At 46.8% G+C, this 16,844-nt stretch overlaps 2 protein-coding genes across 4 annotated transcripts in view; both read right to left on the bottom strand.

The window, feature by feature from the left end:
• LOC129387032 (uncharacterized) overlaps positions 1 to 16,844 on the bottom strand; it is a 177,626-nt gene that overhangs the window by 74,874 nt on the left and 85,908 nt on the right. The gene's annotated exons all lie outside the window — the stretch shown is intronic.
• The window catches only part of LOC140216240 (phospholipid-transporting ATPase ABCA3-like), a 61,281-nt gene that overhangs the window by 38,405 nt on the left and 6,032 nt on the right, over positions 1 to 16,844 (bottom strand). The window contains exons 2-3 of the mRNA XM_072286640.1: positions 15,379 to 15,566; positions 3,248 to 3,421 (exon numbers count right to left, since the gene is read on the bottom strand). Of these exons, the coding sequence (XP_072142741.1) occupies positions 3,248 to 3,421; positions 15,379 to 15,566 (362 nt within the window). The remainder of the gene's footprint in view (positions 1 to 3,247; positions 3,422 to 15,378; positions 15,567 to 16,844) is intronic.

Genomic DNA, 16,844 nt, shown 5'->3' with positions numbered 1-16,844 from the left:
AAGTATTTGAAAGAATCAATCGGCTCTTAGCTATGTTTACCAATGTCCCGAGATAAGTCTGCGTTACGCCGACAATAAGTTTGGTGGAAGCGAGGGTCAGGTTAACTGATATATGTGGTGACATTCCTGCCTTGATTCGGAGCGTTGCACTAAATACTGAACCCGCCTGAGTTTATTCTTATTATTATTGTCACACGAGGTTCGTAGCAGGCTTTCCCGGTACCTTCGGCGCACTAAAGAAAACGCATTTTCATCATATTTATTAAAACAAGTGGCAGGTTTTGAACGAAATTCAAAGTGTCTCGACAATTTTATGGCATTAATTAGCAGTAAATTGCGTATTCAAACTATACAGGGCGTTATAGCTGCATTTTAGGGAAAATATAGAATTTACCATCCTGCACTGAGGGAACTATAAATTACAAGATCACATCTAGTGAAATTTGGGGGCACATTAGGACCAATTTTTTCGCACGTAAAATGTGGGTGAGTGAATTACTGCCTTTATAAAAAGTATTTAACAAGTGTTAGAATGCGTTAAATGCTGGCAGTGTTTCAAACGGACAAGTCATACAAGGTCAATGTTTTCAAGTACGTGATTTGATAGCAGGTAACTGTAAATTATTTTTGCATCTGCTCGAACTATATATCTTCGCTAGAAATTGCGTTGTGATTCTACATGGTCGCACAGGTCTGGTGTCTTTCTTTTACTGTGCTTTCATTTGAAATTAGAAATGGGTATCATACTACTTGGTGAAAAAGAAAAAGAAAACACTTTGCAATATACTCAGCCCGCTTTGTTTTGAATAATTTAGGCTGTAAACGTAAATGATGGGGCTGTACGTTCCAAAACCACGATCGGATTATAAGGCACGCCGTAGTGGCAGACTGCTGATTAATTTTGACATCCTTGTGTTCTTTAACCTGCACCAGAATCTCAGCGCACTAGGGGTTTTGTATTTCGCTCCCGTTCAAATCCAGCTGCTGTGGTCGGGATCGAATCCATAACCTCGAGCAATGCCATAACCGTCAAGTTACCGCGGCGGGCACAGAAGTGTTATCTTGACGTGCGACTGTTTCCGCAGTGTCGCCTAGACCCTGCGGCGTTTTAATGCGGCTTTGCGTCTGCACGCCCTGCGTCAGTTGTCCGCTTGCATCAGTTGTCCGCATAGTGCTTATTTTTCAGAAATAGCGGAAGCGTACAGTACTTTCAGCCTGCCCGCAACGGCTGTTTCCTTTCCTGTTTCAGGTCTTTTCCCTCTCCCGCCCTCTTCCCCTGTATGGGAAATACGAAAATGGCAAGGCTGTTATTCACTTGTTTCGCGACTGTGTCGGTTCTGCCTGTTCCCTGCCTCCTCTTTTCCCTTATCTGTATCTATCTAAGTCGCCTTTGCCCTTGCACGTTAGTATAAAGGTAAGCGTTGCAGTTTCTGCAATGCATCCGAGGGAGGTCATACCTAATTACAGCTGTCAAGAGGCTAATGCTCCAGAGGGGAATGTGCAAGTGCAACGCGATGAAAAGGTGCAAACGAGTTTGTCACGTCGACTTTCCTCTCTGCCACGCTCCTACCATGTAGATACACGCTCTGAACCACTGCCCCACGCGGCGTGCAAGACGACAGCAGCAGCAGCAGCAGCGCAAAGGTCGGAGGAAGAGGCAAAGAAACCTTCGCTTTAAAAGTAAAACGGCGTAAGAACGCACACGTGCAGTCGTTCTTGATGCGTGTGTCGAAAGTACATTGAAGCCGACGATGGGATGACGCCGTTTCACAATTTCACTTCACCCACACGAATAGGCCAGCATGGTTCAGTTTCTACCTTACATATTAGATTTTTCATGACGCTCATTGCTGCACTGGGTGAAACGACGTGTCATTCATAGATGGACTTTTCGCAAATACACTTAGCATTAATAGGAGGGCTTTCAGCGGGTGTTAAGTCATGCAAATTTCAATAATTATGCTACACGAACACCCGCGTGCCAACACCCGAGCATATTGTAGGTATTTCTGGAGTTTACAGGTCCTTAGAAGTAGTTTATGACTAGAGTTACAAACATAGGCGCATGAGCTAAATATAGGCTGAAGGTCTCTCACGTAATGTTGCTTCATGCCGTTTTCGACACTCACCCAAAGCCTTAAGAATAAGTTTCGTGATCAGGAATATTCAAACGTGAGAAGTTCACTGGCTCTATTTCTAGAAGTGAAATGGATCAAACTGCAGCGAATATTTCGAGTGCTGCGCTCCAGCAAAAAAAAAAAAAAAAAGAAAGCAACTAGATATTCAGCGATGCTCTAAAAGTGCCACAACACAATTTCGTGTTTCGAACTCGGGCCGTAGTGATTACAGGTGAACTGGCTCCACGACCGATTAGTCCACTCGGGCTCGGCGCACACCGATCGCGGTGTGATACGATGGGTATTATCAAGCTACTACGGTTAAAGACGTGACTTCGTTGTAGAGAACATCATTTTGGAACGGCTTTTTCTTCATGTGAACACATAATGACAGGCTCAAATGAAATATCTGTTTCTATACTACTTCCATCTACGGCCGATTTTGAGGTTTCCGCCATCTTTTTTTTTTTTTTTACCGGACTGTTTTTGTATACTACTTCCATCTACGGACGATTTTGAGGTTTCCACCATCTTCTTTATTTTTAACGGGCTGTTTTTGTCCTGAAGAAACGAGGCGTCATTTGGGTAGCTTTCATACGATCTCATTGTTTAAACTTTACACGTTGTGGAAGCACAATTTGAAGCTCTGATGGTAAAACTGCGCTGCATACGTGAAGTGCGGTACGGCTCTTAGAATGTGCTTTATATTTCTATGGTCTTCGTAGAATTTGCGCCTTCATGATTTTTTTATCACCGGAAAATGAATTCGTTCCATTGAAAACGGGGGAGCTTCCAGCAGCAGCTGCTAGAAAGCTGCATCTGAACATATGTGTTGGTGCAACATATTTGTTGGTGTTGGTTCAGCCATCAAGCATCCGTGAGTATAATTTTGCCGTTCTTTTCAAACGCAAGTTCACTCCAATTACAACACTACTTCTACAAAACGAACAATTCGAAATTGTTGCTTAAAATCGACAGCTGCAAAAGCTACAAAATTTTTATAAACAAGAAGGTCAAATACAACTGAACCTTGTTGCGCGAACAAGAATGCGGAACTACCAGGATCTCAAATTGGAAAACTCGCAATTCACGCAGAAAACGTATGACCGCCGCTGCCGTCGTTGTTCTACCTGGTAGTGGCAAGCACGACTGAGACCATCGCAATCGACGTGACCCTCTTGAGGACGTGAGCGATGAGTTCTTTCGTTGCGATGTCGATGCCCGCGTACGGCTCGTCCAGCAACACGATGCGAGGCATGGTTAAAAGAGCAGCGGCGATGGAGAGCTTGCGCTTGTCTGCGTGCCTGAGAAGAAGACATCGCATGTTAGAAAGCGAGGAAACGTGCAGGATGAAAATCATAGCGAGAAAACCAGAGGAAAGCTTATTCGAGGGAAGCCGCGCTGGACGACACCCTCTGCTGCTTGTGTGGCATGGCTGGTCTTAAGAAGCGTTCTAACAGCTCCCTGTACTAGCAGGGGCGTAGCCAGGGGGGGGGGGTTATGGGGCTTCAGCTTCCCCCCCTCCCCCGAACTTTTTTTGTGCTGTCCATGCATCGCTGACCAAAGCAACCCCCGGCGCTGGAAATCATTCTGGATTTTGCATAAAATGTCTTTTTCACGCTCGAAAAACATTTCACGGCGAACATTGCGAACTCGGGCTGGATTTCACGGCAACGCCCATGCACCGGGAGTGACATAACGCAAGCAGCTCCATCCGAGCAGAAAGTTTCAAGGGCGTTTTGATGGCGAACTGGGTCGCAGCGGCATCTCGCGGAGTCCGAAGAACCTACGGAGCGCATGGATGTCAATTCCGAAACTTTATGGGTATAAAGTTCCCAAATTTTTTATGTGAAAGGTGCATTGGCATTTCCAAAGTTGTGCTTTAGATTTTCAATTGCGGAACTTTGGGGGTGTATTGTTGTTATAAACATTTGACGCCAAAGGTGATTGACTTTTCGAAAATCGTACATCTTAACATACAACGAGACAAGCCAAATCAACACACTATCAGACAAGTTGCCAAAGCACGCAGCGAGGTCCCATGAGACGAAGCTTTGCGGTGGTTCATTTGCGCCGTCATGTCACACAAAAAATTATCATTTTTTTTTACCTACGCCAGAGCATCCATGTGGAGACAATAAAGCCAGCAAGGGTAACTATGTTCTTATTTATTTTTTCTACGTTGACTTTTATTCGCGAGGACAATTTTTTTTCAATCAATTTTTTTTTTGTTCTCGCTACCCTACCCACGGGCTGCCAGAGCCAACCAGACCGCATGCGTTTTTCTCGTGTTGCCCCGACCACCGCAGGGCGCACTTTGGCGAGTGTTCGGTTTTCTCTGGCCGAGTGGATTTTCGCATAGCAGAGTTTCGGACGCTTTCTGGCTAGCAGACGAGAAAAATGAACAATGGTCGCTCGCCGCCATCACTGTGGGGACTCGACGGACTGCACCGTGTTCGCTGGAGCGCAACTTCTCCGGAAAGTCTTGTCTTGCCGGTGCAGGATACCGAGCAGTATGCGTAAGGTTTTCGGTGGACAAAGCGTCTCACGTTTTCTTCGATATGACCATGGCATTATCATGCACCGGATACACCCCACCAAATTAAAATACCTATGCCGACATTGTGATGTACCAGACACCCTCCAACACATGGTGTTGGTGTGCTCACACCGCGAGAAAAACAGTCAAGATGATGCCTCAGAACCGCTACAAGCGATCGAAGAAACGTGGGAGGCAATGTTAAAGGCACAGAGTCTGGAAGATCAGCGAAGTCTGGTGGACCGGGCCCGGGCTGCGGCATTAGCCAACGGGTTTCTCGACTAAGAGAGCCGCCCACCTATAGGGCGAAGAAAGTACACTTTTTCGCTGTTTCTCACAATAAACGTTCATTCCTCCTCATTCCTCCTTCGGTAGCCACATTAGGTGCCCAAAGTAGGCATTCGATTGTCCCAAGATACTTTTCTTTGCGTCTTTTTATTTCGGTGCCTCCACCCCACAAAAGGAAAAAAAGGCATGTTGCGGCGCAGCGAATTGTCGCATCGTGAAAGTTCGCTTTTGTTACTTCTTCTGCGGAAAGTAATGGGCCACGGGACACTTCAGTTGCCGGACACTCTTATCATATTATTGCCATAGCAATTATATGGACACACCAGGCGCATTCCCGTCGCCACCCTCATGTTCTGTATAAAGTCCAAGGGCGATAACATCGTGAACGCGCGCCGCATGCTGTATGTGCGACTGTCGACAATGGTGGCTCAGTCTTGTGTGCGCCAAGGAGAGAAGCAGGAAGAAAACGCGCCGCCTTCCGTCGCACGCGATACATCGGGGGTAGTGGATGGAATGGGGGCGAGATCTAGGATTCTGTGAATCTGTGATTGAGCAACATGTTTATTTGCCTTGTTTGACGCATCATATGTAGTGACTTTTAGAGCGCAGCTCTTTGGCGTCCGTTCCTGGGTTTCGCGTCGTCGTCGGCGTTGTCGTCGGCCTCGTAACCAGCTCCGCCCCCCTTTCATCCCCCCAGCGCTAGCAGCGACCGACTGATACCGCTGGATGCCGCTGACGCCGCTAGAGAGTCAAGATAACGTGACTGCATAGAACACCGTCGCCGCCATGCAGAAAGAGGAGGAAAGGGTCCCCCCCCCCCTGTTCTTGTGTGGCGGATAGGGTGCTCTTCAGTTGCCGACGCGCCGGTTATTTCACGTAGGCCCCGGCACGTCGACGAATACGTGCCCACCTTCCCACGGCTAGACCTGGTTCTTAGCGCTGCGGAAGCGAGGGTATCATATTGTTTGTGTCGGCATCGGCGGCGTTGTCCCTGAAACCAACTCCGCAGCTGGGGTTGACTCACTATCGGCGTCAGCGGCATCAGTCAATCGCTGCTATCTCTTCCCTCCTCCCTTTATCGTGTTGTCCGCTTGCTGCGCGCGCTTCTGCCCCCATCGTTTGCCGCTGGGTGTACACGCCGCCCCCCTCCCCCCTCTTCCTGCGAGTCTCCGGTTGTCAAAGCGCCGGCTCGAACTTAATTCCTTTCTTCGCTCCTCCTCCAATGCAACCCCTGTGCGGTGGCAATCAGAGAGCCAGATCGGTGGCGGCGGATGTGTATATGTGCACCGCCCGAGCCGAAATTGCCGCTGCCGTTCGCCCTGTGCGGTGGCAATCAGAGAGCCAGATCGGTGGCGGCGGATCTGTATATGTGCACCGCCCGAGCCGAAATTGCCGCTGCCGTTCGCCACTGCGAAATTATCTTGCTGGTAGTAGCTGCCTACTTCGCCCCTACCGCACTCACGAAAGACGTCGTGCACTTCCTGCAACTCGCATTAACCGTCCATCGATCCACACCGATGTTAGTAGTGGGGGACTTTAATGTTGACATAAAGACAAACAGCAATTTCCTAACACTTATGCGGGAGAACATCCCGTTCCTCTCGCTCGTAACGCGTCCCACGGCTGTGACAACCTCGCGAGGCACTTGTATAGATCTCGTCTTTGAGAATCAAGCATTGGTGTACCAAGTCGAACATATATCAGTCTATTTCTCCGACCACAAAGCTTCCTTCATGACCGTCAAGAACTGTTAGTGGAGTCTTTGTTAAAGGAATACGTGTGAAAAATAAAAAAAAAAATTCTGTGATAGCGCATACATGTGTTGCTCGATTTCTTTGCCTCAATCTATCGAAAAGGTGAAACAGCTTATTTGCTGCGCTCAAATTTCGCATTAGGAAGTAACGTAATCGTCGGTAATTTTTTTTCTTAGATACGTAGATTTATTGGCGACTTATACGTATATTTAAATATCTTGTTGCGAGGTTTTGTGTATACGTTCAGTGAACTTTGTCTCCAGGGACACTTTTGTGCCCTTTAACAAGCTGCATCTTCGCATTTGTATATTCCATAGTATCTTCGCATTTATTTATTTATTTCATTTATTTATTGAATACATACTGCTAGCCTTATATATAAGGCTGTAGTACGGCCGGGACACAAATACAACCGTGAAAGTGATATCAAACATGGTTAACAGTTTCTGTTAATAACAATTACAAATATTGTGGACAAAGAATAAAGGCAGCACAGACACTTTCCTGCAAGTCATGTCAATGTATCCAATTCGTATACTCAACGGTATTAATAGCAGTAAAAACATATTTAAAAGAAAGAAAACTTACCACGAACAATCACTGACTGGCAGAGTTTTATATTGTACATTTATAATGTACGAGAACGAGTCAAATGAAAGTGAGCCTACCCACCCCACGCAATAATGGTTCGGTTCATTATATGCGAAGCATGCGCGTAGCACACAGGCATCTCTCATTTACAAAAGTGACAAGCAGCTGTGTGGATAAATTTTCTTTAATGCTCTCATACACTGGGTTTAACATGATTGCGTCACGTAATGCACGCCCAAGAAGTTGAGCAGCGTGGTGCGGTGAAGTTTTTGACAGCTGAAGGTGTTTCCTAAGAAGAAATTAGTCACCGTATGGCTGCCGTGTACGTTGAACATTGCATTTCATTGGCCACTGTGAAGCGTTGGAGCAAACGGTTCAAAGAAGGACGTGAAAGTTCCAAAGACGATCCGACACCAGGCCAAAGCCATCGTGCAATCACCCCCAACAAAATTGCAAAGGTTGATGAGCTGATGAGACAAGAACGGAGGACAAGCATCGATAAACTGGCAGAGCATGTGAACATCAGTCACGGTTCGGTTCACGCCATAATTCATGAACATCTCTGTTATCGGCTCTTGTGTGCGCAATGGATGCCCAAGATTTTGAACCAGCGCCAGAAGACGGAGAAGTTCGGTGCTGCTTTGACTCATCTGATCCGGTATCAGAATGAGGGCGACAACTTCTTGTCTGCAATAGTGATCGGGGACGAACCATGGTGCGACTACTACGAGCCTGAAACACGACGGCAAAGCTTACAGTGGAAACATTCGAATTCACCACCCCTAAGAAAGCGAAGGCCGGCATTTCCGCCGCAAAGGTGATGTTGACTTTTTTTTTTCGGTCGTCAGGGGCCATTACTGATAGCATTTGTTAAATCTTGAGAGACTGTCAATTGTTTCCGATATTGTGAAACGCAATATAAATTGTGTCGCAATCAAGAACAAACGACGTGGAATATTGACGAATGGGGTCATCTTGTTCCACGACAATGCCCTTCCCCGTGTCGCTAATGTGGGTAAATCAAAACTGGCAAAGTTTAAGTGGGAAACGCTGAAACATCCGCCATACACCTCAGACCTGTCGCCTTGTGACTTCCACATGTTGGGGCACCTGAAGAAACAGCTCAAGGGAACCAGATTCGTGCCGCGCGATGACGTTAAAGAGCCAGTTGGAGAATTTTTGAAGCGGCAACCCAAGGAGCTTTATGAGACTGGAATCACGCGACTCGTTAGTCAATGGATGGATGGATGGATGCAAAGCTTTAATAAGGTCCTGAGGTACGCGACGCAGCGCGCTGCGGGCCGCTCCCACGTTGGGACAGTCAGGCCTTGCCCGACCTCCGCATCGTGGGCCCTCTGGACAGCCCACGATGCCCCATTGACTCGTTAGTCAATGGGGCAAATGTTTAAATGCTCATGGAGAGTACTTTTAAATAGAGCACCCCGTTTGTCATATATTCGCATTGGCTCACTTTCATTTGACTCACCCTCTTATATTATGCAGAACGCCTGCTTTCTATACGTGCTGCCTGTTGGGACTATAATTTCGGTGAAACGCAACCTCGTGAAACTCACGATACACGAGTGGTGACAGCTGCTCCTGCGTAATACGTTGCAACAAATGACAGACAGACAGACAGACAAAGAACTTTAATAACAAGGTCCTGAGAAGCTTTGCCCTAGGGCAGAGCTGCGGGCCGCTCCCACGTGGGGACGGGTAGGCCGAGCCTAACCGCCGCATCGTGGGCTCTCTGGACCGCCCAAGTTTGACGTGCATACTCTGAGCTCCGGATGGCAGAGCTCCATTCTTGTTCCGTGATGCGATTGGGTCCCTGTAACGAGGGGCATCGCCAGAGCATGTGTGCCAAATTGCTAACAGCCCCACAGTCGGGGCAAGTAGAGCTGAAAGCCTCTGGAGTGATTGTGTGGAAAAGGGCCAGGTTTGGATAGCACTGCGTCTGAAGCATGCGTAAAGTGGACGCCAGAGGTCTAGCCAGTTTGCAGTGGGGGGGAGGATAAGTCCTCCTACCCAGGTGATAGTGCGTAGTAATTTCGCTGAAAGTAGTGAGAGTGTCCCGAAACTCGAGAACACCGGAGTCTGAGCTCAATCTTGCTCCCGCGCGGTGGGTTAGTGCGCGCGCTTGGGAGTGGGCAATGTCATTAAGATTGGGAAACGAGTCAAGCTGGGGGTCGAGGTGAGCCGGAAACCACGTGATGGTGTGCGGAGAGATTATCTTGTTCTTGAGAATCTTGTGAGCCTCCTCAGCGATGGATCCTGAAGCGAAAGCCCTGACCGCCGACCTCGAATCAGTGAAGATTTGTGATCTGCTGTTGTCTAGGAGTGCTATAGCAACTGCGACCTGCTCTGCTCTGGTTGGTGTTGAGCACTTCAGGGAAGCCGCATTCACTATCTGTCCGTTGTGATCAACGAGGGCAATGGCGAAGTTAGACGACTGTCCATATTGGGCTGCGTCGACAAAACATGCCGAGTAGGGATCGTCTTTGGTACGCTTGAGGAGGGCGAGGGCTCTTGCTCTGCGTCTGCCTACGTTGTGTTGAGGATGAACATTACGGGGAAACGGTGCAACTCGTATGTTGTTCCTTTGATTTTCTGAAATTTCATATTTCCGCTCTTTCATGAGGATAGGGTTGATCCCAAGAACTGCCAGGATCTTCTTTCCAGCCGGGGTAGAGGATAGACGGGCCAGTTGGGCTGACTCCTGGGCCTCGATTATCTCGTCCAATGTGTTGTGCACTCCTAATTGCAAAAGGAGGTCCGTGCTCGCCCGTAACGGAATGCCTAGTACTTTTTTTATACTTTTTCTGATGAGCGTGTTTAATCGTTTCCTCTCGGAGTTATACCAGTTGTGCATGGCTGCCACATAAACTATATGACTCATGAGGAAGGCGTGGAAGAACCGGAGGAGGTTGTCTTCCTTTAAGCCTCCACGCCTATTCGAGACTCTGTTGATGAGTCTCATCATATTCTCAGTCTTGGCTGTGAGCTTGTTGAGCGTAGTATTATTACTGCCATTGGATTCGATGAACATGCCAAGGACCCGAATGGTGTCTACTCTGGGGATGGTACAGCCGCTTTTAGTGTGGAGTTTGATGTTTATTTCAGACAACGGTTTCCAGCCTCTAGGTTTGGGACCTCTCCTGACTGGCCTGTAGAGGAGGAGCTCAGACTTGCTCGGGGAGCATCTAAGCCCCGTATTTTCCAGGTACATCTCTGTTTGATCTACAGCCTCCTGTAAGCCAAATTCAACAGTTCCTTCGCTTCCTCCGGTGCACCAGATTGTGATGTCATCAGCGTAGAGCGTATGATTGATCCCTTCTATGTTGGAGAGCCTTTCCGATAATTTCTTCATGGCGATGTTAAAAAGCAGTGGTGAGACTACCGCTCCTTGTGGTGTGCCTCTGGGGCCCAAACTGAAATTGTCGGACTTGAGGTCACCGATTTTGAGCGTGGCCTTGTGATCCCGGAGGAACGAGCTTATGTATCCGTGGAAGGCGTCTCCCAAATGACAAATGACAGCGTCATTGAAATTTTTCACTGGCCGTTGCATGTGTACACAAACGTAAACAAGGTTCTTCGATGGCAGTTTCATTACCATATCTGTCCTCAACTTGTTAATTTCATGGGCTTTACATTTTTCGTATCAGCGGCATGCACTGCTTAGCTGGTTTCGAGCTAATTTAGTTCTAAAGTTTGTGAAATATTTTCTTTGGTTATTAAATAGACAAAAACAAGGAAGCATTGATATCAGTTATTTTGGGCACAATATTTGGCACATACGGGTGTATTCCTCTATGAAAAAAAAATACATATCTTACTTGTTTTGACAGTGCGTAGCGTTCAACAATTCGGTTGCAGCATCTTTCGCAATGGCAATGCAGTTATTCATGTATTTGATCCCTTGACAAATTGTTTATGAGGAAGCTTTAGCTCGGGCCCAACTTCGACGTGGCCTATTCAAATACATGTAAAACACACAAACGCTTTTCTGAGATAACCTCTGCATCGCTTTTAATAAAATTTGTTGCATTCGAGAGAGAAATATGAAGGCTAGTGTCTGTTGAAAGCGCAATTTCGATTTGGGGCCTGAATTTTGATGAAAATATGTTGAAAAATTCGAAGTTGGAAAAAAAAATGAAACCACCGCGCTTACAAACTTATAGCTCTGCATCAAGAACACATATTACGCTTCTGTAAACGCCATCTACTATAACAGTCAAAGCGCACAAGTTTGGTGTGTCAATTTGTGTCTTAAATGAATTGGTTACTTTGTGAGCAAGGGTTCTGCAAAAGCCGTATTTCTACTATACTAGATTTTTTGAAATTCATGTGTAACATCAATTTTTTCCGCTTTAGATGTACTATTCGATGCAGCTCGCAGAATTGTGATACGACTTTTTATCGTTGAGTTACAATGTTTTAAACTTGATAGTATCGTTTACTGAAAATGGGCTGTTTTTGACATATTTTAATAAAGAATTGACAACCTAAATGCAAAGTTCAAAACAAACAGGCCCTAGAATTTAAGTTTCTTTTTTTTAAATGCAACAAAATTCGTCAGATTTGTTGCAGTGGTTGCCAACAAAAAGGAATTCTCCTTCTACATGTATTTAGATAGGAGCACCCGAGCTAAAGCTTCCCCTTAAGGAGGAGGCCGAGCTACAACATGAGCCCTCCCCCCTCCCCCCCCCCCCCCGGACGAAATTTCTGGCTACGCCACTGTGTACTAGTTAAGGTTTATGTGGCGCCTCTCGCCAGCTTCTGGGAGAAACATGTGTAGCACGTCCGTAGCACGTGTAGCTGTTACGCTGGTTTCGCTGAATGGTTTCGCTGAATGAAGAATAAACCTTAGCTGTTCGCAGTCACAGTGTCTTTCTTGAGGTTGCGGCCTAGTCCGCGAACCTACAATTTCTACTTCTTATACCTTAATCTATCATTCAGTGTATTTACTATCGTAATAAGAGCATCAATCATACATTCTCTCAATGCTCCGAAACAAAACAGAAGCACCATTGCATGGCAAAGGAAGTCAGCCTATATGATGTGACAGACGTCGTACAACAAGAAGCAGGAAAAAAAAAAGAAGTTGAACGCATGTTTGTCTCATTTCACTGAAGATCTGCTTTGTGCTGCGCCGCCTTACTTTGCATCGCACCGACTGAAGCAAGCATGATTGCTGGGGTGACAACAGGAAGCACAGCTCGCAGTCTCAGGAATCATGGTAATGCTGACTACCGCACAAAATCAAATCAAGATTCGTCTGTTAACCACAATGACGCCAACCAACCATCGCTACTCACACAGCCAAACGACGTCAAACACCATTCTATATGTCACACTAGCCCCGGAAGCTCTACAATGAGTGGAGAGAGCAACCAGCTATAACAAAAAAAAACCATTGCTAATAGCCCCAAGAATGACGCCTAGTATGACTATGCCTACCGTAGAAAATGTCACAATTTAGCGAGATCTCTTTAAGCTTTGTCTGAGCTCCTCTTCCTTCACGCTACAGCCAGAAAGATACAGCCCCCTTTAAAGGCTGAAGCAGAGACCAAGACGACAACTACTTTCTTTCTTTCTTTCTTCATGGAATGTCAGAAATGGCTGAAACCGACGAATATATGCATTGCAACCCGTCAGAGTGTCGCCATTGGGATTCGCTGAGCGACTCATGCCATTATTAATACGCCGCTTAACGGTTATTGTTGTAAAACAAGACGTAAGTAAAAAAAAAAAACGTTTTTGTTGGTGACCCGAGAACCTCGGCAACTCGCATGAACGATTACCTTTATCTGACTCATTTTAAGGCGAAGCTTCCTTTGCCTGCCATTCCATGGTCTCGTTTTGGTCTGTCTGTCTTTCTGTCTGTCGGTCGCTGGTTCGAGTTCTCACTGTGCAGCTTCTGCCTCATTGATCTAACGAAGAAAAAACACGTCCGGCGGGGTGATTCAAACCTCGGCCTACCAATGGCGCAGTCCGATGCTGTAACCATTCGGTCACAAGCGCACGCATACATTTATCGTGAATACGCCAACGACCTCTATCAGATGATCATCACGTGTTCTTCATTGGGACAATTGGCACGCTATGGCACATAGAATGTGCGAATCGCCAAGGAGCGGGTGGTACATATCGTGCCAACAACTAGCGCTTTCAGATGATCGCCGCGCGTTCATAGTGATTATGATTGCCATGATAATTTACACTTATCCGCGTGTTGATTATGATGATGATGACGATGTCCATACTATGGTACCTAGCCCGAAATATGAAAAAATAAAATTATGGGCTTTTATGTGCCAAAACCACGATATGATTATGAGGCACGCCGTAGCGGAGGACTCAGGAATAATTTCGACCACCCGAAGTTCTTTAACGTGCAGCGAAATCTAAGTACATGGGTGTTTTTGAATTTCGCCCCCATCGTAATGCGGCCGCCGTGGCCGGTATTCAATCCCGCGACCTCGTGCTTAGCAACCCAGCCCCGCAGTTACTAAGCGACCTTGGCGGTTATCCCGTAAAAGTGGATAGGATAAAAGCTGGTCCGCGTGTAGATCATTATGATGATAATTTCCGTACACTGGCACATACCCGAAAGGGCGATTGATGAAGAAGCCGGTGGTACACGTAATAGCATCGCCAAATATGTTTTTGAGATGATCACCGCGTGTCGATTATTGTGATTTCCCTGCTATGGCACATAGAGCAGGTGATTTGTGAGGGAGTGCGTCCGCGTGTTCATTATTATGATGAAGATATCCATAAAATGGTACATAACAAGAGATCGCCAAGGAAGCATGCCTGCGTGTTGATTGTGGTGATGATTTCTATGCTGTAGCAGATACTCACAACGGGGGATTGGCCACGAAGTGGGCGGTTTATATCGTGCGACCAACTGGTTCTTTAATGTGATTATCACGTGTGGATGATTATAATTTCCATAGCATGGCACATACACACAATGGAGGATCGTCCAAGAAGCCTGTGCGTGCGTTAATGATGGCGATTTCCATACTACGGTCCATACCCACAACGGGCGATCGGCCAAGCAATGGCCCGATTCATTCAAAATCATCATCATCATCATCATCATAATCATCATCATCATCATCAGCCTGGTTACGCCCACTGCAGGGCAAAGGCCTCTCCCATACTACTCCAACTTCCGCGGTCATGTGCTAATTGTGGCCATGTTGTCCCTGCAAACTTCTTAATCTCTACCGCCCACATAACTTTCTGCCGCCCCCTGCTACGCTTCCCTTCCCTTGGAATCCACTCCGTAACCCTTAATGACCATCGGTTATCTTCCCTCCTCATTACATGTCCTGCCCATGCCCATTTCTTTTTCTTGATTTCAACTAAAATGTCATTAACTCGCGTTTGTTCCCTCACCCAATCTGCTCTTTTCTTATCCCTTAACGTTACACCCATCATTCTTCTTTCCATAGCTCGTTGCGTCGTCCTCAATTTAAGTAGAACCCTCTTCGTAAGCCTCCAGGTTTCTGCCCCGTAGGTGAGTACTGGTAAGACAGCTGTTATACACTTTTCTCTTGAGGGATAATGGCAACCTGCTGTTCATGATCTGAGAATGCCTGCCAAACGCACCCCAGCCCATTCTTATTCTTCTGATTATTTCAGTCTCATTCAAAATAAATGAGGATGAATGAAGGAATACAAGCCAGTACACGATTTGTCACATTGCGCAACATACGGGTGCGCGAGAGCAGATGCGCATGCCAGTTTCCTTTTTGCCAAGGACGCAAGAACGAAATGGAGAAACTTGTTGCATTGCACTTGCAGCTTCACGAAAGCTTCGCATCGCATAGGTTGTGGCATGTGCATTGGATCTGGATTTTTTTCTATTTAGCGTAGAATTACGTCTGTCTCGTAGAGAAATGCTAATATGGGGCAGCGGGGGGGGGGGGGGGGGCGATAAACTATGATGTCCGCTCCCAACCGTTGAATACTCGCGCTTTAAGATGCTATTGTAGCATAAGAGTCATAACAAATTTCCACGGTAAGTGACGGCATATTGCTCAAATGCATAACGAAAAGATGGTGCTTCACTCACACATACGTGTAACATGGCTCATCCTGCCGCTTCTTCATGTCAAAGAGCGTCAGCAGAGACTCCGCCACCTCGTCAACTTGCCGCTCGGAAACACCACGCAGGCGACCCAGGAGCCTTAGAAAACGCCTGGCAGACATTGATTCAGGAATTCCACCGCTTTGAAGGCAGAGCCCGATGTCCGACTGCCACTGGGATAAACACAAGTTGACCTGGAATTACAGCGCTTCATTTGTACTTTAGCCACTTTCTTTTTCCAGGTGACAAATTCTGGCACGACAACGTGACACGACGTAAGTTAGCCAGTGGTTCTACGAAAGTTCATCTGGTCAGTTGACATAAGAGAAATAAAGTTATTCCCGTCACTCACAATGTCACCGTGTAAAAAAAAAATATAAACGGGAATTTGACGTCAGCATGATTTACAAGTCTGGTCACAAGCACGAAGACGCTGACACATTGTCGCGTGCACCCACCGAACCTGTCAGTCATGAGCCAGAGGACGATGTGATGGCTTTCTGGGCGCCATTACTGCGTCGGGCTTGATCAGACGACAGCGTGACGACGCTGAAATTCGATCAATCATCCACCACTTAGAGGGCCACCCAACAACCATGCCACAGCATCTATGTCGCGTATTTACGTCCTTCTGTCTACGCGACAACGTGCTCTACAAGAAAAACGACAGTTAGAATGACCGAGCCTACCTCATGGTGGTGCCAAAGGACTTGGGGGGCGGTATTTTTTTCGCTTGCCATGACGAGTCCAAATCTGGCCACTTAGGCACCTCACGAACGCTTGCTAGACTGTGCGATATGTATTACGGGCCCGGGCTTTCGGCAAGCGTCAAGCAGTATGTTAAACGCTGCCGTGAATGTCAGCGACGAAAGTCACCGCCCATGAAGCCCGCCGCGTTATTGCAACCCATCGAACCGCCTCATAAGACGTTCGACCAAGTCGGCTTGGACATTCTTGGGCATTTTCCTCTGTCAACCGACGACAACAAGTGGGTGATTGTCGCGACTGACTATTTAACCCGCTAAACCAAGACAGAGGCGCTCCCACGAGCCACGGCTTCTGAGGTAGCGCAGTTCTTCATGTGCCACACTGTACTGTGCCATTGCGCCGCGTCCAATGCAATCACAGACACAGGGATGGTGTTCACAGCACATGTCATAGACGAAATATTAAAGCGCAGCTCTTGTGCCCCCGTTTGAGTTCCATTTTATTTTGACGTCAACATCTACAGACGGTAATGCTTCGGACAGAGGACAAAAAGCCACAAGATAGGGCTTGACTGCGTCCACTGGCCGTCTACTTGATAGCAGGGCAAAAAAGATCGCATACAAGAGTATCAAATCGCAGAACATAAGAGATAAATAAAGATACACACTTAGAATCGTAGAAAAAAAAAGCAATATCATTATAACAAGAAGACATCTAAACAAACAGCCAATAAATATATAAAG

This window comes from Dermacentor andersoni, chromosome 2 (assembly GCF_023375885.2).
Source record: "Dermacentor andersoni chromosome 2, qqDerAnde1_hic_scaffold, whole genome shotgun sequence".
NCBI lineage: Eukaryota > Metazoa > Arthropoda > Arachnida > Ixodida > Ixodidae > Dermacentor > Dermacentor andersoni.
Note: the sequence above shows the minus strand (reverse complement) of the source record. Positions and strands in the feature narration are given on the sequence as shown.